At 30.3% G+C, this 26,337-nt stretch overlaps 1 protein-coding gene across 1 annotated transcript; it reads right to left on the bottom strand.

The window, feature by feature from the left end:
- Nucleotides 1–1,279: 1,279 nt before the first annotated feature.
- Nucleotides 1,280–4,987, bottom strand: LOC117906117 (metal tolerance protein 9-like). Its single transcript, XM_034819072.1, has 6 exons — nucleotides 4,787–4,987; nucleotides 3,550–3,662; nucleotides 3,185–3,430; nucleotides 2,659–2,739; nucleotides 2,078–2,308; nucleotides 1,280–1,852 (listed from the first exon to the last, which is right to left on the bottom strand). The coding sequence occupies exons 1-6, from the start codon at nucleotides 4,947–4,949 to the stop codon at nucleotides 1,508–1,510; spliced, it is 1,179 nt and encodes a 392-aa protein (XP_034674963.1). The 5' UTR covers nucleotides 4,950–4,987; the 3' UTR covers nucleotides 1,280–1,507.
- Between the last annotated feature and the right edge of the window lie 21,350 nt (nucleotides 4,988–26,337).

The raw sequence follows: 26,337 nt of genomic DNA, 5'->3' as shown, positions 1-26,337 counted from the left end.
AAGGATAAAAATGTCGAAAATAATAAAAATTGATATAATTTAACACAATATTGATGAGAATATTGATATCATTAATATATATATATATATATATATATATATATAGAGAGAGAGAGAGAGAGAGAGAATTTTGGATGAAAGTTTGAGAAATAATAAAACAATGAATAATGATTAAAGTAAACTATTTTTGTTTTTATTGAAACGAGATATGTAAGGTAAAATTAGACGTATTGGCTAACAACATAACATTTGTTTATAACAAATCCGACTTTGAAAGTGCATATTATTTTGTCCTTTATTGACTCGAAGTTATCCTCAACTATCCTTGTTCATGAAGCTATGAGTAGAAGATTAGTATACGGGTTAGGCCGACTTGGCCAACCCCTCTCCTACTATCAAGTGAACCATGACATTGATAAGAGAACAACAAATAAAGAAAGAATTTTAATTTTCTAAAAAATTTAATGGATGAAATTTGTGTAGTTAAAAAGTAATCATTCAAATGATTAGTCATAATTTGACTCCAAGTTTAATTGGGATTGATCTTGAAAGGAGGTTAAAAACGCTTTTTGACAAAAATTAGATCATTATCTCACTTTAAAATGATCAAATTAAATTCAGTATTTAAACTTGATATAACATAATTTTTTTGCTTCTACCAATATAACACTTACTAGTTTAACTGCCATGCAGTACTTTTTGCTTCTACCAATATAATTTAGCAATTAGTTAAATGATTCTAAAAAATGCTACAAATAAAAGTGCTTTGATGGGCTCTCGTTACCAACTATCAAATAACAATGGCTAATCTCAAGATCATTCAAAAAGTATTTTTCATAAACCTTTTGGTTATGTTTGGTTCTTAGAAAGTACTAAAAACCGAAAAAAAATTTGATTTTCTCATATTTGGTTTTCTCATGAAAAATATAAAAATAAATAAATAAATATAATTAAAATTAGTTAGAAATTTATATATTTTTAAATTATTTAATTTTTTATTTCGAATAGTTAAAATAAGTGAAATAAGTTTGAAATAGAATATAAAAATAATTTAATGATTTTAAATTTATTTTTTATTTTTCTTCTTTTTTTTTTTTTTTTTCGTTTTTCCTTTCTTCTCTATTTTCTTTCTCATGCATTATCCTTCAATTTTTCCGAGAACCAAACAGTCTTCTTCTTTTCCATAAAGGTAGTAAGAGCAATAGCTCTTAACAAACAATTTCATCATCTCACATGATAAAGATTAATGAGGAGGAAAATCCAAAATACATGGGGAGGATTATCACAAACAAAAGTTGTCAATAATGAGCATAAAACTCTACATTTAAGAAGCTTCTTTGATACAACTCAATATCTAAACAATAAGGTGAAAATTTGTATATATAGACATCATTACGTAGTAAAGACAAAACCATCACATGACATGCATATGCACTCCATTGGCAAGTTATTTAAGATCTCCTATGCATCCAAAAATCCTAAACTTGGCTCAGCATCATCATCATCATCATACCTTTGTCTTGTGCTCGGGCCTATGAGTAAACTCAAAATCTATATGTACAAATGCACGTTCTACTTCAGGTAGTTGCTCTAGCTTCTCTTGGAGAGTCTCACCGATGTTATGTGCGCGGCCAAGGAACATGTCTTCTGGCAACACTATGTCTACCTCCACAAAGTAATGAGAACCAAAAGTATATGCTCTCACTGTGTCAATATGCTTGATATCTTCATGGTGGTTCCATATGAGATAGGTTAGTTTTGCCAAGAAATCCGGTGGTGCGCTTCTTCCAATCAGTGACCACACATTCTCAATGACGGTCTTCGCCCAGGTACCAATTGTATATCCTGCAATCTAGGTTGACAATAAAAGATATCATCATGAACCATCACTAAAGCTATGTTTGGTTCTTCAAAAATTTGAGGGAAATATATAAGTTTCATCCTTATCGGCAATACAATCGAACATAAGAAAATCATTTTAAAAAAAAATCTTTTCTTTGCTTGTACTTTTCGGTAACCAAACATATCCAAAAAGAAGCAGCATTTGTAAAGGACATTTAAATGGTTGTGAACTCACTATTAGAGCGCCAACAGGATCAATCCACCAGTAGAAATGAACAGCCAGGACTGCGGTTGCTAAACCGATGGAGTTTGTGATGACATCAAAGAAATGGTCTTTAGCATAGGCGCTAACTATTTCGTTCTTGAACCTCCGGCAGTAGACCATGAGCACAAACTTCACTACTGTGACAGAAACCATAATCCCAATCATCCATTTTTCCTTCTCACCATCCATTTTTGAACGAAACTGTAGAGAGCATTAGCAACCATTAATTAAACAGCACAAATTTTTCATGCACATTGGCTAAAATTCTTTCCAAAGTAAATAACATAAACTGTTTGCTTCCCTAGAAAATCTGACTGACCAAGATCAGTACATGACTGGCCTTTGCATATGACTATTGACAGCCTGCTATTCTATGTTGCATAACAGTTGTGCCTAGGTAACATAGCACATCTGAGAATCATATAAAATTCCAATTAAACCAGAGTGGGAACCTTGCCCTGCCTACGAATATTTGCTCCCTCAACTCAGATTTTTCAAGTCAGTTTGCAGCCCTATATAGAGAACAGAAGAGAAAGATTAGAGGCACGTACCCCTGAAATGAGTTGCCGAACAGACTCGAGCAGTATCTGTAATCCAAGAGTTGCCATTACTGATGCAAAGACAATGATCCCCTGCATAGACAAAACCCAATTGCTATTTTGCAAAATGATTTCAAGAACAAATTCCTAGAGGTTTAATTCATACTTTCTTTTGACTGGATTTCCATTTTGTCCTTGAACCCAGTATTTTTTTCTTCGTCTTTTTCATAGATCAATTAGCATTACCCGAAAAATCCAATGTGCATCTTCCAGTTCAGAGGAAAAGCTGCTTGTCCTAGAGCTTATCTTCTACCAAATGAGCAGTTCATTGAATTGTTTGTCCAAGAAATCTACAGACTTGATTCATTTCCATGGCTCATATCCTTTCTCCTACCACATGATTAGAATTTCTTTCACAAGTTTCTTTTCACAGATATCTCAGAACTCAAATCATATACTAAAATTGAGTGTGTCTAATCTTCTGAAGTGCTATTTTAACAAATTTTTGAAGAGATGAATTAGCATTTTGATGACTTACCACCGGTTGCATCCGCTTCTTTCCAATGGGATAGCGATACTGGTTCGGTGTTCTCATGGCATGGGCAGTGAACCAGAGAATAAACCCAGACAAGAGATCCAAGAAGGAGTCGAGAGTCGATGCAATAACCGCCAATGATCTGCTCTCAAAAGAAGCATAAACTTTTGCAGTAAAAAGCACAAGATTAGCTATGTTGGATGCATAAATGGCCATCCTCTCATTCATTTCAAGCTGCTTCAGTTCATCCTACAAGAGGAAAAAAAAAAACATAAGAAAAGTTCACAAATTGTGGATTTAGTCTTCAACAATTATGCCCTGTTTGGTTCTCCCAAATCTCAGCTTGAATTTGAAGAAAGATGATGAACCTCAGTAAGACGGCCAGGCAAACAACCCATTGAATTAATGGTTTCCATCTCATTGTATGCTTCAAGGAGCCTTTCCTGCTTCTTGTAATACTCTGCAACCTTGCCCTTTTTCCCTACAATAATGAAGAAACAGACCCAACAACATTCCATCAAGATGGATTAAAAATAAGCAATATCCAATGTTGAAGGTTGTTTGCTGCTGTCTGGAGGGTTGTGGACTACCATTTTCCATAATAAATGTTCAGTAAATCACAGGGAGATTTCCTTTGTTCCCAAATTTCCAAATCTAAAGGAGTAGACATAAAGTTATTCTTTGTACCCAAAAGTTGGGTTGGGGTGGGTGGAGGGGCGGGGGGAAGGAAGTTTCCTAAAGCCTCTAAGCCTTTGAGTCATATAGTACAGAATTCAGAGAATCTGAGATGCAAATGAGGCCATTATTTTCCAAATTCTTTACTTAATTACATCCATAATAATAATAATAACATACTTTATATAATTACTTAACACTGACCCAGCATCTTATCTCGTTCTAGAATGAACACTACAAGAAAAAAAGGAAACAATGACGACGTAAAAAACGTCAACATTTGGGGCTAAAAAACATTCGATATTCGAATATGGAATCCAAAAATAACCCACCATATCATTTAGCTAGAAATGATATTTGTTTTCATTTCATAGGAATAGGAATGTGAACAAATACTAATATTCAGAGGTTGAAGAAGACTAAAGTTAATTACGTTTAGTTCATTTATTTATTTATTTTTCTTCTATTTTCCTCTTTATTTTATTTCTCTAAACTAAATTACATAGCCTAAGGATCTACAGAATTGATCAATTTTTTCTTCAAAGAAAAAAGACCCTCAATCTCCACATTAAAACATAACTGGAGCAAATTTTGAATAAGTACACATCTCATGAAAACCAAAAATGCAAAAAAAAAAAAAAAAAAAAACAAGAAGAAGAAGGAAGGATGTAGCTTGACATGAAGAAATATAGCTTCATTAAATTTTGATGGAATCCATGGAAAGAAAACCAAAAAGGAAAAATGAGAGAAAACTCTTGTAAGTATACATTTTCTTTCAAACAAAAGGAGTCTCCATCACTCCCAAATAACGTCTCTGAAACTCCCAAAAAAATCAAAGAAAGTTCATCATCTTGACTGCAGAAGCTCATGACCATCGCATCAAACTAACTACATAAAATAACAAGAGATTTACAGCAAAATCATGCATACTTGGAGTCATGTGATGAAGAAGGCCTTTCAAACTGAAAGGCGGGTCGGCCGAGCTCCGCTCCGGCAGCCGGAACTCTCTGAGATTGAGCCGCCATGACTCAGCCTCCGGCCGCGTCTGATGGAGGAGCTCCGTCCTGTAATCTTCACCTGTTTCGCTCTTCATTTTGATCACCTTTACAAAGCCACCTCCATGCACCTCCACTACATTTATATAAGACAGAGATGTGAAAACAAAAAAATAACGACTTTTTTTTTTTCTAATTTTATTATTCTTTCAAATAATAAAAAGGAAAATAAGATTAATTATAAAAATAATAATATTAAAAAAAAAATCTCCCCCAAAAGCCACATCTCTAAATCTCTCCCTCATTTGTTAGGAATCTCTCTTTCTCTCTCTAAAAAAGACTTTGTCATTTTTCCCCCCTCTCTCTCCCAAGAGGACAATGCACAGTATGTACTCTCTCTATGAAAAGTTATGGTCCAAATTAATAATTACTTGTAATTATTTTTTTTAGGAATTACCCACTTTGGATCTTGCCATGGTACAAATAATTATTTATAAACATTTTGCTAAAATTAGCTTCATCCTAAAATGGTCATGTTACAAATAATAACTTATATTACTTTTGTTAGGAAATTTTTTTCTATTTTCAAAAAGCCAAGATAAAAATAATTACTTATTTTATTAGGTATGATTCTCTACATCCAAAAAGTTAATGTAACAATAATTATGGGTAATTACTTTCCTAGAAATTAAATTTAAGAATTTATTTTTAGAATAAAAATGAATGAAAATAAAATAGTGAATAAGTAATAGTGTGTTAGGTAGTGTTTTTATTGGACTTGTTTTTAAAAGAATCACCTATTAAATATTTCTTCAAAAAATAATTTAAGTGATTTTTTCGATTTTTAAAAGTATTTTTTAAATTTTACTAAATACCTACTTAAAAAAAAAAAAAAACCTCTTCTGAAAATCATCGCGTAAGATACTCTAAGCCTTTTTTATCTTGTGGAATTAAGGTACCAAATATATACATCATATCATTAAATCGTTGTCGATATTAAATCTATTTATGTTTCATTAAAAAAACGAAAATAATTAATTAATTAGGCTTGAAGCTTTATATAATTTGTCTATTCTAAAATATAACACATATACACATTCTTATATTAAAAATGAAATAAAAAAAATAATACATTATTAAACAATAAGTCATAAAATTTTGTTCCTATTCTTTTATTATTAATAAAAATTTAGTGATATTTGTTTTTTAACTGAATAAAAAAAGTCAAAATATTTGGTTTTTTCTATTTAATTAAAAATAATCTATTGATAACAACCAAACATAATTAAAGTAAATTTATTATCAATAGGTTTAGTTTAGTTATGTTAGAATATGCCAACAAGTTACTTTTAATTGAATAGAAAAAATAAAATATTTTGATTTTTTCTATTTAGCAAAAAAAAAAACACCACCTTAGTCTTTTAAGATAATTTGATATTTCTCTAATTAGAGTAATTTTTTATTATATTTAGTTACTATTTATTTTTAAGGATGAAAATTTTGAGATATTTTCTCAAAATATCATTAAAAGTGGTCAAAGGTAACGAAGGAAATGAGCTAGAATAATTAGATAAAATCAATGAAAATTCAACAAAGGGCATGAATTTGGTGGAAAAATTGGCTACCTAGATGAAAATTTGTCAAAACAATCAACTATTAAAAACAGTGAAAAATTATATATTTAAAAAAAATTCTTTTCATTTATTTTTATTTTAAATTTATATTTATTTTATATTATCCTTTTATTTTTATTTATTTTTCATATTATCACATTAATTCTATTTTAGAAAAAAAAAAATTATCTTTCACTCCACTTTTAATTTTTTATATTCTTATCCTCCTAATTTTGTCTAATTTTTAGAAGTTTTATTTTAAAATATTAAAAAGAAAAATTTATTTAAAAATTAACTTAAATATCAAAACCATTAATGAAGTTCTACGGTCTTATAAAATACAATTTTAAATAAAAGTTATTTGATAAGATAAATTATGAATATAATTTTTAAGGATTTTAATTATTTATATAAATATAATATCTTTTAATTTTTATTTTAACACTGATATTCCTTTATACTTCATAAATGTCACTAATTTCGATATAAATAGTTCATTTTATTTAATAAAATAACTTTATATATATATATATATATATATATATATATATATATATATATATATATATATATATATATATATTTTAATTTTTGAGTTTTTATCTATATTTTCATGAATTTTGATTAATTTCTATTTCATTGAAATTTTTTGTTTTTGATACATTCTGATATATCTGTACAATCCCCAAATTATCCTTAAGAACTGATATTTTTATCAGTATAACTTTAATATAATTATTTATATATATATATATATAAATGGTTAGTGGATTTAAAAATAAAATGTTGAACTTCTAGGAACCAAATAAAAGATTTTTGAGCCAAAAGTACCTTGCAAGAATCTCTCTAGAGAGAATAACAAACACCCAAAAAAATTTGATTCCTTATTTCCTTTATAAAAAGGCATATGTAAGGAATGGCCCTTCATGTACAACTCACTAGGGAATTTGCATGAGCACAAAAACATATAGATAGCGATTATAATATATATATAAAAAAAAAATCTTGCAATATTTGAGTGAAAAGTGAAAGTTTATGGTGTCATGTAGTAAGAGGGACACTAATACTTGTTGCTAAAAAGCTATACAAGGCTACAACATTATTTGTTGGGACAGCATATTATTGCATTATAGAGATACCTTTAAAGCATAAAAAGCCATGAATGGACTCACCACTTAATTGGATTTATAAAAGCATTATCCCATCTAATCTTCTAAATTAATCTTTTAGATTTGTATAGTGTGATTAAGGTCACATTTGATTGAGTAGAATACAAAGTTAATTAAGATAAAAATATCGATATATGTTGATATTTGAGTAGCTTAAAGCTAGATTTGATTTTCAAAAAATTTAAGAGAAAAAGTAAAAAATTAATAAAATATTTTCATGTGTTACTTCAAACCCATTTAGTTTATTTATTTTTATATAAAACAATTTAAAATATATAAGTTAATTATTAGTTTTAATTATTTTTTTTCTATTTTCCATTTGATTGAGTGGAATATGAAGTTAAATTAATTTTCTTGTTTCTCTCTCTTTTTTTTTAAAATACGTTTTATTTTATTGTTTAAACAAATTGATGACATAGGATAGACATGGAAAGACTTGCAAATCTCAATACAATTATGTTTGAGAATATTAAAAGTTTACAAAGTCCGTTAGAAAATGTTTTAATTCAAAAACAATTCTCAAGAAACTTGCTTTGAGAATGAATTGAAAGTTTATGAGTTTGTTTTAAAAATGTTTTCAAAAATATTTTTTTGAGAATATTTTCAAAAACAATTCTAAAAAGATAATTTTTGAAAATGTTTTAAAAAACAATTATCTAAAGATTGTTTTCAAGACAAAACTAGTTATATAAGGTTTTTGAAATAAAAATATTTTTCAACATATTTGATGTTTCTTAATATTTTTTAAAAATAATTTTTATATGTAATACCCTATTCTTAATAATTCTTATGTTTATACAATTTTAATTTTTTTAAAAATAGCCATTAAAAGGCACGTGAAAACAATTAAAATATATTTTTATAAAATGCCTTATTTTCCTAACAAGTTTTCAAAAACCTATTTTCTATTTTAAAAAAAAAATTGACCTTAAAAAACAATTAGCAAACAGATATTTTAAAATCCTTATAATATATTTTGAGGTGAGTTTCCATACACAGCCATAGAAAGACTTGGATTTAGGGATATTGAAAATGAAAATTGTAGCACTTCAGGCACCATTTTTGACTGTCAACCATGCTTTAAATTTTATATTGGTAAAAAATAATGCCCCGTTTTTCTTTATAAACTTAATTGAAAGAAAAGAAAAGAAAAGAAAAAAAGGAAGATCCAATGGCTCCACGAGGCACTAAATGGTCACACATTACTTAGAGTAAGTCCCTTCTCTATATACTACCTACCATATGGATAAAAATATCTAACTTTCCTAGCTACCCAAATATGAAAATTGTATGAGATGCATGAATCATGGCTTGCGTGTGAAAATCACTAAAAGAGTGGTGGAATAATAATTTAAGACAAGAAATCTTCCACTTTCGGCCAAGATAAAGTTTAGTGAATGTGTATGCAATAAAATAACTTCCCCTTTCTTTGATCTCTATCTGATTCATGCTACCATACTTAAAAGTTAGCCCTTCCTTAAAGTGGGATCCAATTATAGAGCAATTATCCATTCAATACTTTATATATATATATATATATATATAGAGAGAGAGAGAGAGAGAGAGAGAGAGAGAGAGAGACCCCTATATCTCTCTCTCCCTCTCTTGAACAAGGATGCCAATTTGGAGAAATGTGGCAAATGGCTTGAAAATAGGCTGTGTCATAAGTCCAAAGTCTGAACCCATTTCCCTTATAATGTGAATGCTACTATTCTTTATCAATGTTATTAATTTCATTGTACATATATTATCTTTCCTAAGAAAGTATACCTAACATATTTGTATTATGCTATGGTACTACTACTGTATAAATTAATGATATTTGATCAAATTAAATATTTATCCAATATTATTATTAAATGTATGCTTTTAAAATTAATATTCTTATCCATTCATATTATATTGTTACCTAATCTTATAATTTTTATATAGATTATGTTTGGTAGGAGAAATATGAGGGAAAGAATATAAGAAAATAAAAAATAGATTTAAATTTAATAAATTATTTTATAATATTAGTTTCAATTTGTTTTACTTATTTTTTCTCTTAAATGTAAAGATTAAATAATTTTAAAATATATAATATTTTGAAAAAAAAGGGTTTTGACTTACTAATTTTAAAAAATATAGAAAAAAATCCAAACTTTTATAAATCATATTTATTTTTATTAATTTAAAAAATTTTAAAATACATGCACTTTTTCATAATTCAAATAATTATATCTTAAAATGATGTTTTTATACGTTAATAACACCAATTAATAAAATATTAACTTTAACTTAACTAAAACACTATGATTGAAAATATAAATATCGAGAAAGGGTTGAAAATATAATAGAAGTAAATATTTTATTTTTTAATTTGTAAGTGTTTTTGGTTTTTAATTGTATTTAATTTTTATGTATTTTAGTTTTAATTGTATTTTTAATTTTTAAAATCTCTCATTTTATTGTTGATATCAATTAACAAAATTTTAATTTAATTTTATTAAATAAAATGAGAAAGGGTTGGATTGTAAAAAGCAAACATCGATTCTCGTGACACATGCAAGCGTGTTTCCCATTTGTTGGGGTCCCGCTTTTTGAAATATTTGTGAACCTCGCATTTTGCACGATGCATTCTCACTCGAAGGCGAAACTCGCTTTTTATTTTATTTGATGAAAATTTGATTTTTTTTTTTATAAAAAGACTTGGAGTCCCCACTTATTTTTATTTTATTTTTAAAGGGAAAAACAAAATAAGAAATAAAAACCCTAAATGTGACTCCTAAAGAAAAAATAGGTATGCGAAAAACCGAATCAAGTCCGGGGTCAGGTTACTTATTGGGAAGGTATGGTACGGTAGAAAGACCGAAAACACCCCTCTAAGTCCCTAAAAACGGGTATCTACTAAATAAGGTGAGATGATAAGAAAATCAATGGATACCGATGAAATAATCAAATAACGAAACAAATCGAGTATGAGAACGAATAAATAAATGGAGTAGGAGTGAGAGCGTACCTCAACATCAAATAATAGTGCACTATCATGGAAACAAGGTTAGCTCAAGTACAAAATTATCACATGCATATGGAAGATCAAGACAAAAATCAAGCAATATTTGTTAATCATAATAGTTGACAATCAGAAAAGAAAACTCATATGTAGGGTCCCACCAAAACCCAATTGATCTTGCATGAATTAATCCCACGAATTCCATTATCTTGAAATTATGAAAAATTCAGTCTTACTTATTTAAAATAAAGAGAAACAAAAGAAAATTTGTGAAAGTGCTTACTTGAAGGGAAATGTAGCATGTTTATTTAAAAACGAGATTTTTAGTGACTTAAAACCCTAATGAAGGATGGAAAGTGGTAGAATTAAAAATATTTGAGAACCGGAGTGAAATTAAAAGTTATTTGAAAGAAAACATAGAGTTTTGAAGTTTATTTGAAAATTGAAGGCTCGAAAATTAAATTTAAAAATTGGAATTTTGAAAAATTAAATTTAAGAATTTGGAGCTTTGAAAATTATTTAAAAATTGGAGTTTTGAAAATTAGATTTAAGAATTGGAATTTTGGAAATTAAATTTAAGAATTGGAATTCTGGAAAATTATTTGAAGATATAAAGTTTTGAAAATTGGAATTTTAAAAATTAAATTTAAAAATTGAAATTTTAAAGAATTATTTGAAGATGGAATTTTTAAAAAATAAAAAATAAAATAATAATAATGATTAAACAAATATATGTGAAAATTGGAATTTTGGAAATTAAAAATTAAATTTGGAAATTGGGATTTTGAAGAATTATTTAAAGATGAAATTTTAAAAATAAGTAAATAAATAAATAAATAAATAAAATAATTATGAAAATAATAGTGATTAAATAAATAAATGTGAAAATTAAAATTTTGGAATTTGGAAATTAAATTTGGAAATCGAAATTTTGAAGAATTATTTAAAAATGAAATTTTATAAATAAATAAATAAATAGAATAATAATAATAACGAATATAATAATGATTAAATAAATAAAAGTAAAAATTAGAATTTTGGAAATTGATAATTAAATTTGGAAATTGGAATTTTGAATAATTATTTAAAGATGAAATTTAATAAATAAATAAATATAATGATAATAATAAGGAAAATAATAATGATTAAATAAATAAATGTGAAAATTGAGATTTTGAAAATTATTTGAGAGTTTGTTGTTTTAAAAATTAAATTTAAGAATTGAAATTTTGAAAATTAATTTTGAAAGAAAATGGAAGATTGAAAAATCAAGAAATTATTTGAGAATGAATTTTTTTTTTAAAATAATAATAATTTTTTACACCAAAAGATGAAGAAAAATAGAGAGAATGACATGTTGAAGGCCATGCAGAGTGGGGTCGGGGCGTTTATGGGGTGGCAGAAAGCAAGGGATGAAATAAATAAATAAAATGAGAACACGTGGCCTTTGGGAATGATTCATACAGGTGAGATTTTAAAATTGACTTAAAAGAATAGGGGAAGTTGTGTTTCGAGAGGCCCACTTGAAGGTTATATGGGAATGAAACCCATAGAAAGTGGAATATGGGTTTTGTCCATTGATGATCCGAATATTTTTTTTTTATGCACTAAATATTGTTTCAAAAAGTTATTCCAAAATTGTCTTTTTGTTTTCTTTGTTAGCAGCCACCACGAGCTCCATGTCATCGGAAGTTGTGCTTTTAAAAATATAAAATTTGCAAAACCCACAAAACACCCGATCGATAAACTTTGAAAATTGGGGAAACTCTCTATCACTTCATCTCATTTTGCCCTAACCTGATTTTGCTCTACATTTTCATAACTCTATCACTTCCTCTCATTTCGTCTCATTTTGGCCTAACCCTAGTTTCTCTGTTCACGAGCTGACCATCCAAACCTGATAGCTAACTTCCGAAAACCTGCAACGAAGCCAAAGTTGAGCCATTTCTTCGTCTTTCTTCATCAAATGTAGAATATTTTTAAGGTTTCTGGAAACCGAAGTGGAACTTCCTATTCCTTTTGGATTAATCACAGGTGAGTTTTCCATTTAAGGATTTGTTTGGGTGTTGAGAAAATATTTGGGCCGAAGGTTGTTTTGCATTGTTCACGACCCTGTGATTTAGAATATTTGGGGATTTTTTTTTTGTTTTGTTATATCTTAAATATTTATGTTTACAAGACGGTTGTTTGTGGGGAATCGTTAAGGGAAAAAAAATTTGAGAACCACCAGTCTTTGAAATATGGAGAAAATTTTCGATATTTATCGGTATTTTTTACTGTATTTTCATGAAATTTCCCAATATTTCCTACCAGGCCAGGCCACGCATGATGCAAAATCTGTCCAAACATTAAAAAAAAAAAAAAACATAAGATGGTATTTGGTAATCTGATCACGATTTGCAGGCAAATGTGGTATTTTTCAGTCTGGCTAAAAAATCGTGGATTTAGGTTTTGTGAAATTTAAATCCAATGGCACAAAAGCAAAGAGACTCCTAGATTAGATCCATAAAACATAGGGAGGAAAAAAAACAAATTTTTTTGTTTTCCTTGGGGATTTTGCAAGGATTTTCTCGAAAATCAAACGAGGATGAATTTTCTCGGAAATCAAATGGGGGATGGATTTTCTTGGGAATCAAACGGGGGTTTAAAAAAAAAATAATAATAACGTGATTAGATTAGTACTTGCGAGGATTGAGAGTGGCAGAGGAAAATGGGGTCTTTTTAGGGATTCTCTCGTCTGGAGGGAAACTTCAGAAAATGGCTCCTTGATGCCCGAGTGAGAGAAGTGGGTCACACTTTGAATTTTGGATTTAGTATGAAAATAAAAGGAAAAAAATCATGAGAACAATTTGCTCCATATAAATAATTATTAATTATTAATTATTAATTATCCATTTTAATTTTTATTAAATCAGTTGATAATCTATTGTGTCTTACACTTCATTTATGATTTGGCTTAAATGAGTTCCAATTCATGGCTATGGATACTGCAAATACACATGTTTGCTGTTACCCAGAAAATTATGCCTTCAAGCTAAGTTGAGTAATTAGTATGGCTACTACAATTTTTAAGATTTATGTCCATGACATTTTGATATCTTGTGAAAATTATGTTTGCTCTTCAGTGTGAAGATTGAATTACTATTTCCAAAAAAAAAAAAAAAGGTTTCAATATGGAAATCCATGAAAATTGGAAAATTGAGAAAAGGGTAAGGTTAAAAATATGATTGGTTTTGCAGCACTAATCAAGTTTTAACTGACTCAAACTTGAAAAAGTTTGCAAGTTGAATTGAAATGGAGTGTTTGCACCTCTCTAAAATGAAAATGAAGAGCTTGAATCTCTAGAGTTTCCAATGTTGTGGAAAAATAAGTTTGGTTTGGGTAAAAGAAAGATCCTAAGATTTTTTAGTGCCATGAGAAAAAATATCTTTGTACTTTTTTGGAGATACTTAATATTTTATTTACTGGAAATTGAAATATGCCATGCAACAATGTTTACCAGATAAGAGCCATTATATCATCTGACTACATAGCATTATTATGAGCCAGTGTCATTGATTGTTAATATTGTCTTTGCTCCTCAAGATTCTCAAGTTCCTTTGTGATCTCATTTATAGCTTTACATTATGATGCTATGGCTTGCTCTATTACTTCTTTCCTGATCACATAGGATTTTGAAATGCATGTTTCAAATGGGGATGATATTGATAGACTGATATCATGCCTCTTCCTGGTTGTTCCTTTTTTTGTGGTATAGATTCTGTTGGTTTTTTATTTCTCCTTATTTGGTTCATTCTATATTTTTCTGTTAAACTAAAGCCTTGGTTTCCACACAGAGGGGTGCATCAAACAACAAGTTTCTCAACTATTTAAACAAACACATAATACCTATTTTTGATAAGGTAATACTTTGACCTTGTGTTCTCTGATAATATAAACATGTTGACTTGGATTTTCTAATCTTGCATGTGATATCTATTTTCTACTTTTTGTATTAGTTTTGAAATTTGATGATTCTCTTTGCACATTTTTTTTGGGTTGCCAAACTTTTGAATGCAACTATCATGTAAGGGATATTGAACTTTTCAGTGCCTCTTGAATAGCTATTGTCTGAAGTGTTTGCGTCTTATATTTGCTAGAAACTGAAATGGATGCATGAGCCATTTCTATTTACGTTATGCTAATAGCTATAGATACAATATATGTTTTTCTAACTACTTACAAGTGTTCAAAGGTACTTAGAAATGCATACACAATTCATGTTCATGCTGCTACAAATGGTGTATTCAATTCTTTTTCTATTATATACATATATTTTCCTTGGGAAAGGATAGTACAATGTATTCCATAAAGAAAATGAAAGAATTCAGCTTACAAGTGGTTTGCGCTATCATTAAACTAGAGTAAAAGGAACACTAGACGTATAAACTACAAACAAGAAGAAATTCCTTGAAATCCCAGCTCTTTAGAAGCCCCTATGGTGCATGGACATTTGTTCCTATTTTGTGGGGAAAAAAAAAATGAGAAATGCCAAAAGCACCCTAAATTACATAGGGAGTGTACAAAGGGAGCCTAAAACACCACCAATAAAAACAAAGAGAGTTTATGAGTCATAGGAACAAGGTTCCCACATGGTAAACCTTGTTGTTTATGAGTCATGGATTTTCAGAATTCCATGTCATACCTGGTATAAGTGTTCCTTCATTGATAGATGTTTAATTATTAGTGGGACCTTAAGGCCACAATCATAGTCATCACCCACTGATTCCTTCCAATAACAGCATTAGTTGAGGATTCTTGCAATGTGTATGTGTGAATAAGACACACCCATCAACGTATGATCATGGATTTCAAGCTTAGTGGGTGAAAGCTAAGATTGAAATTATTTTCAATCTAGAACCCAATTATCTATTAGACCATTTTCTACATTGGTGAAAATGCAAATAGATGATAGTATGATAAATAAATGGTGGAGAGGAGTGTAGATTTGTTGACAAAGATTTTAGGGTTATAGGATGAGTTAGTGGACTTTTTGCACATGCAGGGAGTTGGAAGAGGTTTATTTGGATATTGCATCTTGCACTCCTACACAACTACATATTTGTCAACAATTTCTTTAGTCACTTCAAATAAGTGGAATGTAGTAAGTGTAGCCAAGGCTTTTTCTCTTTTTCTTTCTTTTTCTTTTCCTCATTCCTTTTGTTCTTTTGTTTTGATAGTGAACTACCATTCTCTGCATTGTTGCTTAGAATCACTCCCTAATTCATTCACTTCATTCATTGTGTTTGAAATCAAAGTAAATTCATCGAAGACTTAATTATGTTATGTTTGGTTGTCGAAAAAATAAACATGCAGAAAAATTATATTTTTTGTGTTTGGTTTTTGAAATATGAAAAATTAAATATAATTAAAATTAGTAAAGAGATTTATATATTTTAAAATTATTTAATTTTCATATAAATGAGGAAAAATGATAGTTACAGTTTGGATATATTTCTTAATTTTTTTTATATGAGAATTATCTATTAAAATTTCATTATATTTTGAATATTTTTTTTTGGAAATTTATAATTTGAGATAGTAAAAATATTGGATATCTCAATTTATTTAAATAATTTTAAAAATCATTATATTTTTAAGAACTTTTGTATCTCATATAAAAAAATATTAATATTTTTTATTTTTAAAATTTATGACAAGAAGTATAATTAGATAGATATTAAGTTATGGGTGCAACTTGGGCAGAATACGGACCCAACCTGTAGACTTGGACAATCATTTTCAGTACTCGGGCTGGGAAAAAATTAGGTTTTTTTTTTCCCGAACTTAATCAGGGTTGGGTTTAGTTCAAGGTTCAAATAACCTAAGCCTAACTTGAACTTGATTTAATGTTTTTATAATATTTATAATGTTGTGAAACAATTGCCAATAAGAGGGCACTTCCCTAATACTTGTGATGTTCATAAGGATTTTAAAATGAAAAAACAGGGGGGAAATTAAACTCCTTGATCCTTAAAGTAGCAGCGAAAACCGCCCTTTGGCTCTGTTTTGATCTCTATGGTTCTCTTGTTTTCCTTTTCTATATTTATTTTCAGAAATAAAATTTTCTGCTACTATTTATTTATTTATATCTTTTCTCTCTTTGGGTAGTTCTTAAGACTTTTATCTATAGTTATTGATTTGCTCATTGGAAGCTTGCTAAAACAGTAAGACATCATAGTTGTTAGCAATTCTGTTGTGGTACAATTTAGGAATTATTATTGGATTGGTTAAAAGTTAGGCACTCAGGCATTTTATGGATATTGGTCATTTTTTTTCTCTCATCTGTAAACAAATAACTATGAAGTTAATCCTCCTTAACTGATACTTTCTCTTCTAGTTGTTGCTGGACAGAGATTGTTATTGAGACTTGAGAGCTTTAATCTTAATTGATGGAGATTTTAATAAAAATTCCCTTTGTGGTAGCTTGCTAACTTGTGAAACAATAAACAGAGAACATTCAACTTAGCTCACCAAAGCTTTAATTCTGACTACTTAGGGTTGGATACATGACTTCTTTTTCACATTTCATATTTATCTATGAAGAATTTGTTCAGAAGTTTGGGATTTTGTATTTAAACTGTAGGAATATCATTGGTTTGGTTAAAGATATCTTTCTAGGAAAATATTTGTGTGTTTTTATATAATTAACTTTTCTTTCTTGTCTTTCTAGAAGAGAAGAAAGTATATGGGGGTGGGGTAGCGTTATGATTGGAAATTTTTTGTTTTCACTCTCTTTGTCTATCTTCTTGTTGTTGTACTATGAAAGTATGAAGTTTAGTTATATAATTTTACTGCAACCAATGAATGGAAGGATTTTATGTTACCATTTTTTCTTTGATGGCAAAGTTTAAAAAGATCTTGTGGAAATATATTTAATCTCTTAGATGGATATTGATTATTTATTTTATCTTGTACTTGAAACAATATATGCTGATTATTTTCTCATAATAAATTTGTGCTTTAATTTTTTTTTTTTTTTTTTTTGGGATGAGTGGTGTTGGGAGGAAGTAGATGCTGGGGATTGTGTATGAAGATCTAACTCTCCTTGTTTTGTTTATTATCTTAGTGTATCTTTTTTTGAAGCAGTATTCATGACTACCTTACTTACTCTGTAGGCAATGAGGGACGTGAATACGTTCTGAGGCGTATTCTCTGTAGAGCTATTCGTTATGGAAGTGAAGTTCTAAAATCACAAGAAGGATTCTTCAATAGGTAGAAATGACAATGGTGCTTAGGTTTCTTTTAATTTTCCCTAGTGTAGGCATTTATTGAAGTTTCTCTTGTATCTTTTTCCCTAATTTTTCACATAAAGGACCACTTGAAACTTCGTTCACAGTTTTTGTTACTAATTCATAACTTTATATACTGACCAATTTTGTTAATGGTTTTTGAAACTAGCCTCGTAAACATTGTTGTAAAGGTGATGGGTGATGTTTTTCCTGAACTGAAACAACATGAAGTGCACATTAGTTTATAATTGCTGAAGAGGAAGCAAGTTTTGGTAAGACATTACTTAAGGTATGCGTGTGTATATGTATATAATTATTGCTAAGTTTCTTTACCTTGTGCTTGATGTTTTGGTATGAAATTCTAACATTTGTGGACTTCACTTAATTGTTTTTATGGGTTCACAGTTTAGTATTGCTAGAAATATTGAAAATTTTGAAAAGGGGAAACTTTAATATATTTCTGAATGGGTAGAACTTAGAAGTTGTTGTGACATTTTTTTTTGTCATTTAGGTCAAATCTATATGACATGTTGTGGAACTCCCCAGAAATGGATTTAAAAAACTTTACAAGTTCTAGTGCTTCGTGTTTTTTTTTTCCTATAAAAGAAACAGTGAACATGAATAATTTCAAAAACTTTCTCACTGCTAGGCATATATTCTAAAATTTAAAATAATTTCAAATTCGTATTTTTTCATTGTCTGATGTTGCTAGAATGCTAACGGGAATTATTTTGTGTCTTGTTGAAACCATTATTTTTGAAATTATGTTGTTAGTTTAATACAAAAGGGCTTTTATGATCTTCTTTTAATTTTAATTTATCTTTTTGGTTGTGTTGTTGGATTTTTTCCTTCCTTGTGTTGCCTATTGTAGTTAGTGCACTACTTGCATATTCCACATAAAGAGTTGATTTTAAAGGCTTGTTTGGGATATCATTAACTTTTGTGCAGTAGGGGTGGAAGAAGAAGTAGATATTGTTGTCGGGTGCCATTTTATGTTTGGAAATTGTATTTTAAAAATACTTTTGTTCAAAAGAAGGATAATTTTCACATTTTTAAACATTTTAATCAAATAAAAATTTTCTCCCTGCTTCATGTTTGAGGAAAACCATGGGTCTTCCTGATTTTCCAAAATGTGAATAAATCATGTTTGAATGTACATGGCCATTGTTGAAAGTTCTATCCAAATACTCTCTTAAAAGCTGCATTTAACCTTCAAACCTTGCTTTTAACATCTTAGAAGCTCTCCCAAGTTGGGTTAAATGTTGTTGGATAAGTAGATGGGTAGAGGGATGCCCATTATGGAAGATTTTCCCCTTCATGGGTTTTGAAGTATTCACTTTTTGTGTGTGCGTTGGGGGGAGATGGAGAGGGACATTGAACCTGTTAAATTGGGAGGTCTTTCAGGGATGAGACAAAGAGAGGAACACCCTTTATTTACAAGTATTTTTAGTAGGTGTTGTAGTTGTCAAATTTCATCAAGGATAGGTGAATTAATACACACACACACACACATAACATGCCTGGTTCCAAGAACAGTATTTCACTATTACAAATACATCCATGTAACTAATAAGCAGATAAAGGATGTATTTTTGGGGACTTATAGTGAGCATGTAGATTTTCTTTTCCTTAAATGAGTATGCTTGTCGAATTTAAAATCTAACAATAGGCTTGTTGCACTCATGCCCCATTCCTGTCTTCATATTATGTTGTATTTGACATGCATACTTCACACTTTTTGACATGTGCATGGAACAGAGGAACAACCCCTTATGGAGAGTAAGATGCTAGACTGGTATCCTAAATTATCTCTAGGCAAGCTGGTTTATTTTTTTGATAGGAAACAACAAAGAGATATATTGATAGGAATAAGAAGTACAAAAGAAGGATGAGGACTCCTCCCACCAAAGAAAAAACTAAACAACAAGAATAAAAAAACAAGAAGCTACAATGTAAAAACTACAAACAAGCTCTTTTGGCTATACCATTCCATTGGAGCTACACACTGCTAGCCAATCTAGTTGTAACACATTAAGGGGAATGTCCTTAAAAACCATGGAACAATAGGCAAACTGGTTTATTGGTGAACCCATATAATATAATTGCAGTGTACATAATGCATCCATGCCTTTTTAGGGTTCTTATGGCAATTTGAATTTTGTAATATTGATGACTGATCTATCTTCAAGGAATTGAGAATAAGGGTTTGTTGTTGGTTTTTATGTACTCCCACCTTCTTTCTTTTTGTTTGCCTTGTATACTTTGTGTATACTTTTAAATTTTAATACAATTTGCATTTACCTATCAATAAAAAATAAAAAATCTTCAGGGAATCGAGAAATTTAAGAAGGTTGCTCAGGAAGTTCAGGGGAAGATATTGAATGGACAAGCAAGTAAATTTCTAATTTAGAATTTCTTTATTTTTAGTGATTATACGATAAAGTTTTCATGCTCCATGCATTCATTTTCCATGGCATGTCATAAGTTTCATATCAAGCATAAACTTTAGACTTTTCTGTGTGAAGCGTTTTTCACAGTTAAGTGTTAATTTTCATTAAATACATTATATTTTAATTCTTTAATAAATGTTTTGTAATGCCTTGCTATTTTCTTTCCTTTTCCTCAGTTTCTTACAGATATTTAGGTGTTGTTTAAATGATTTTTCTCCTCCATGATGCACACCAATATTAGATGCAATTTTGTTTCATTCTTAAAGTTACTGAGGAATTTTATACTATACCAGTGTCTACTAATTTTATTCATGATTCACAAAAATGTTGTAACCGTGTGAACTAATTCAATTCAATGGTTCTAAAGTGGGCATGTGTGGTTATAAATTGTAGTAATTCATTAATGGAATTTGATATGGAAAAAAATTGTTGAACTTTTCTATACGAGAACAATGGAGCATTGACTATCTTAATTTCCTTGGCTCAGAGGATCCTGTAAATGTATATTTGAATGAGTGTAAGGGTGCCAATTAGTATGGATTCTTACATTTATGAATTAACGAGTATAAATGTGCCTATTAGTATGGTTTGTAAATGAATGAATATAAAGTTTCCTATCAGTATGGTTTATAATGAATTGAGTATAAAAGTTCCTGCCATTATGGTTTCTTATATATATAAGTTTATAATATATTTGTATGTATAGTTTAAGGAAATCTTCCTGTGGGTAAGAGGTGCATTCTGGCCTTCTGGGAGTGTGGAGGTTGTCCATTTTGTGGAGTTCTCTATTTTATATTTCTTGTTCCTCACAGCACATCTGATTTTTTTTTATTTTTTTATTTTATGGGTTACATCTGATAAATATCATGTTTTTTAGTTAATGACAGTAGGCAGTGTGAGTTTTCCTTTCCAATGAACATAAAGCATAGGATTTTATCTATTTTATTCATTTTCTTTTAGTGTATCCTTTGAAATAGATCTGTAAAAAGAGACTAAAAGGTACAAGAAAACTTTGTACTTCTATGAGTCCTGGCATTTGATTCCCAAGATTTTTTACACCTGATTTTGCTACTCAAAGAGTGATATTTTAATGTTGTTCCAATATGTATAAAATGGACACAAACTTCTGTCTTTGATGATTATTAAAGTTATGGAATATTTTTAGTAATTGAAGTTGTCCTAGGATCAGAAAAAAAAATACAATGAGATATAAAAGATTAATTTTGCTTTCATAGGTAAGAAAATTATATTTAATGCACTAGAAAAGAGTGAATCCAATACATGGGAGAATGAAAGAAGTAAAATGTTAGTTAACTCAATAATATATATGTTTATATATATATGACAAACACCAAGGGTCCATTTTGTAACCGTTCTCGAAAATGAAACTGTTTTCTAAATTAAAAAACACTTTTTGCAAATTTTTGACTGAAAACGGTGTTTTCATAAATTATTCTACAAACATATTGATTAATTGAGGTGTTTTCAATTGTTTTTTGTAGCATTTTCTACTATTCACCAATCCTATATAGAATATCACATGCCTGCACTATCTATTAGTAAATACAGCTTCAAGTTCATATTGGATACTTACCACAATATGTTGCAGAGACTATATTATATCTGCATATACCTAACAAATTAATTCAACTAGTCTTTGATCTAGCTACTTCACTGGTACTGCTATATGAATCCTTCGATGCCAGCCAACTTCATGTTTGGTTCAACCCTTCACTGTCATGTTGTTTCTGGCCACCTTTACTCGCATGCTTAATGGTCAATAGTTGAACATAATATTTTGAGTGATAGAATCTGCATAGTCAGGGTATATGCTGTAATTTGATTGAGATTTTTTTATATTAGCTTCCAGATTCTTTCTTGTTGGTTCTTGCTTCTTAAAAGTTGTCTTCAATGCTTATTTTGGCCTCTTTTTTCATAGCCCTTGAAACCTGGTTGGCATAGCAAAGTGTTAGGGGTGGGATCCTTGTAGGTTTCCACTTTAATTTTTAGGAGAGGGCAAAAATGTTACCTATATAAAATGTTTGTTTTGTTGTCATATTTATTTCCAAACATAAGTGACTTTAACTTCTTCTTGTTCAAACATACTAGAAGAGCCCTATGTTATTTACAATAAACATTAATCCTTCTTAGTTTATTCATTATGTACTATATCTAAGCTTTTACATTCCTTTCCTGTCCCTTTTTCTCTTCCCATTCTCAGTTTCTCCTTGTTGGACTATAGATATATATAGACTTTTTGAAGAAACCAACATTCAAGCATTCATAGATTACTTGAGAACTGTTTTTGAGGTATTCTATTTTCCCTATGCTCCTTCTTCTTTCTTCTCTGTGTGTCTGTCTCTGTCTCTCTTTCATTTTCTTGCGAGAACATCATGCAAATGTAGGGAAAACCCATAATTATTGTGATGTTTCTGCAATCAATTTTTCTTCCTAACTGTGCAACTATTATCATATGTTATGTTCACTAAGACAGTAACCCCATTAATTACTCACTGTTTACCACGTATTTTTGCTTTGTCTTTGTCCACCAAAATTGCTTTCAATTTCTTACCTTGAAAGGATGAGGTGGTTGAATATTAACTCTATGAACGAATTTGATGCATTATACAAATTGATTTCGAAAAAAACTATAATATGGGATTTATTGAAATCTTTGTGAAGATACGATGGACTTTTCACTTTCGAATCAAGGTCCATGTATAAACACATTAGGCCTAGGTATACACCTACAAAGTTAAGATAGAAAGTTATGTACATGAGAGTGAGAGTGAGATTCATAAAGTAATTGCATCAAAAGAATGTCCCTCTTCGATATGTGCGATCATTTAACTATTAATGTCTTGTCCTTGGTAAAAGGTTCTTTTTGATAACTGTTATAAGATGTAATTATGTTTTTAGGATGATGAGGAATGGAAGTGGAAAGAAACATAGAAAATCGGTTGGAGATGAGGACATGGGAAAGGTGGGTAGGGAGGAAGCCACCATTCATATTCCTTAAGCAACTTCATGGCATTAGATTATGGATACATGTATATATTAAGGATTTGAATATAGAAAGGGGCCCTTCGATCCATGCTCCCTCGTTTCCTCTATGTCTTCTATGTCACTAAGAAAAAAAATCTTAGACGTTCGATTACCATCACATGGCCCGATATGACCTTTCTCTCCACTCTCTCTTCTCCTTTTTCCTTCATCATTATATTCATACATAATCCCTATTTACTTTTGTTGTCATTTTTTTTGTAACAAGTTTTTATTTAATTAAGGTGATGGAAGAGGACATGTTCTACTACATTCATGAATACGGTCAACTAGTTAAATGTGTTGGAGGGTCTGTTCAATATCAGGGTGGTCATAGTGAATTGATGGTTGTTAGACGGCATATGTCACATAGTGATTTCGTTTCAAAACTGTGTGATGCACTGCACTTTGACTAGAATTCTATCAAATTGGAATTCACGGTCAAGTTTGAACCATCATGTCTACTACCGTTGCATGATGATGTAACCTTACTTAAGATGTTTCGATTCAACGAAATGTTTTGTCACGTCTATGTCTCATCATCAAGTGAAGTTGTTGAAGGCTGTATAGCACCAAATAGGTACTGATAGCCTTCCCAACATCACATTCACATCCACTATGTCTATTAACTTTTCTTCAAATATATGTAAATGGATGAATTTTTTTTTTCCTTTGTAGTGCCCCTTCTCCTATTGTTGGTTCGAATTCTGCACACCTACTTCCATCCGGTGGTGATCTGCTAATTAATATCTGTAATGACTCTCTTACAATTGAGTCATATGGGTTTTCCCATAGATGTGTGGAAGCAAATATACTCGAACGTGACTCAAGGCGGTTTGAAAATTCCATTATGGGTAGTGGATATACCTTCCCCAATGTTGTCGAGTTCTGTGATGTCGTTTATTTGATGTCAATTGCTAGTAGATTCCGTTATCGCTTCAAAAGGAATAGTACGAAACACATGACAGTTGTTTGCACAGTTACTAAATGTCCTTGGAAAGTCATAGCTCGTGCAATTGGGCATTCGAACATCGTCCAGGTTCACACTTTTCATAACCACCATAATCATAGTTTGGAAGATGTTACCGCATGCCAACCTTTAGTGAGATCTAATCGGGCTTCATTGCTTATTGATGATTTCATCCGGTCCACTCCCGATTACCAATCACGCTAAATTTGTAAGGACTTTCAAAGGCAACATGGGATGCAATTGACGTATCTTCAAGCATGGAATATCAAGGAGAAGGCAAATGAGTGCATTTATGGAGAACCCAAATATTATTACAAATTGTTGCCTTAGATGTGTGAGAAAATGGTTGCAACAAATCTGGGAAGCATTGTTGAGTTGGGGCATTCAAGTCATGGACATTTTGAGCAACTCTTTGTTGCTCATTCGGTATCTATCTAAGAGTTTGTAATGGGGTGTCGGCCAATCATAGCTATTGACTCCACCCATATGAATGGGCTATATAGGGGTGCGTTATTTTCGGCGATCGCATACGATGCTAATGACACCATGTTCCCCTTAGCCTTTAGCGTGATGAGCTTAGAAAATTATGATGACTGGTCTTGGTTTTTGCAAAATTTGAAGAAGGTTGTTGGAGATAAAGAAGTTGTTATTACTCGGATAGACATCCCACTCTCCTTCGTAGTGTTCCTGAAGTGTTTGGGGTTGAAAACCATGCCTACTGTTATCGTCACTTGAAGGAAAATTTAAGCTCTTTCTTGAGAAAACATAACACAAGAGGGAACAAAGGTAAAGAAAATGCACTCCAATTCCTTTATAGTATTGCCTATGCAAAGTTAGAGCACGATCATAGTGTTTCCATGTTTGAACTACGGAAATACAATGATGCTTTGACCAAATGGGTTGAAGAAAATGAACCTGAACATTGGGCTATGTCCAAATTCCCAAAACAAAGATGGGATAAAATGACCACAAACCTTGCCGAGTCGTTTAATGGTTGGCTAAGGAATGAAAGACATCACTCCGTTTGTACATTTCTAATGGAGCATATGGCTAAGTTAGGTTCTATGCTTGTCAAACATAAAGAGGAATCAAACAATTGGAAGAGATGCATAGGGCCAAAAATTGAAGAAAAAGTGCAGTAGAAAATTGCCAAGGGTGAGGTGTATTCGGTCACTCCTTTCATGAATGGAAAATTTAGGGTTTCTATCGGAACCACCTTCTTGAATGTGGACATTATGAAGCGTACTTGCACATGTAGGGGTTGGGAAATGTTGGGCATCCCTTGTGAACATGCGGTAGCCGTTATTCTTTCCATAAGTCAGAATGTTGTTGATTTTGTTCAAGATTGGTACAAATTCCCAATGCAAAAGCTAATTTACTCGAGCTCCTTCTTCGATATAGAGACCCATGACATGCCAATGGTCGCTAATGATGGTTTGGTTCGATCTATCACTGGTGAAGTTTTCCTCTCTCTTAACCCTCCCCATACCAAGCGGCCTCTCAGCAAACCAAGAAAGAAGCGCATTGAGTCCCAATTTCAAGATAAACAGACTATCTCTTGCTTAAGATGTCATACTTACGGGCATAATAAGAAAACGTGCAAGAACCCTTTGTCTTAAGTGCAATGCTGTCACATTCTTCTCTGACTGAAACTGTGTTTTTTGTATATCCATTACATGTTTTGAACACTCTTCTAAAGGTTGTTACCAACCAAGAACACATATGTAACACTTATCCATTACATCAAGATTGTTATAATAATTCCTTTTGCTTAATTTATTAGTAGGCTAATCTTATTGAAAACTATATAGTGGTGTACTTTTTAATTCCAATTTAAGGTATATTGTAAATATCAAGCTCCCATTTATTAAGAACTGTGTTGTACAATACTTGAACAAATGTAATCGTTGTACTAAACAAGCTTATACAGGTTGTAAATCAAAATCCATCATTCACAGACCTAGGGACAACTGTTT

Source organism: Vitis riparia, chromosome 18, assembly GCF_004353265.1.
Source record: "Vitis riparia cultivar Riparia Gloire de Montpellier isolate 1030 chromosome 18, EGFV_Vit.rip_1.0, whole genome shotgun sequence".
NCBI lineage: Eukaryota > Viridiplantae > Streptophyta > Magnoliopsida > Vitales > Vitaceae > Vitis > Vitis riparia.
Note: the sequence above shows the minus strand (reverse complement) of the source record. Positions and strands in the feature narration are given on the sequence as shown.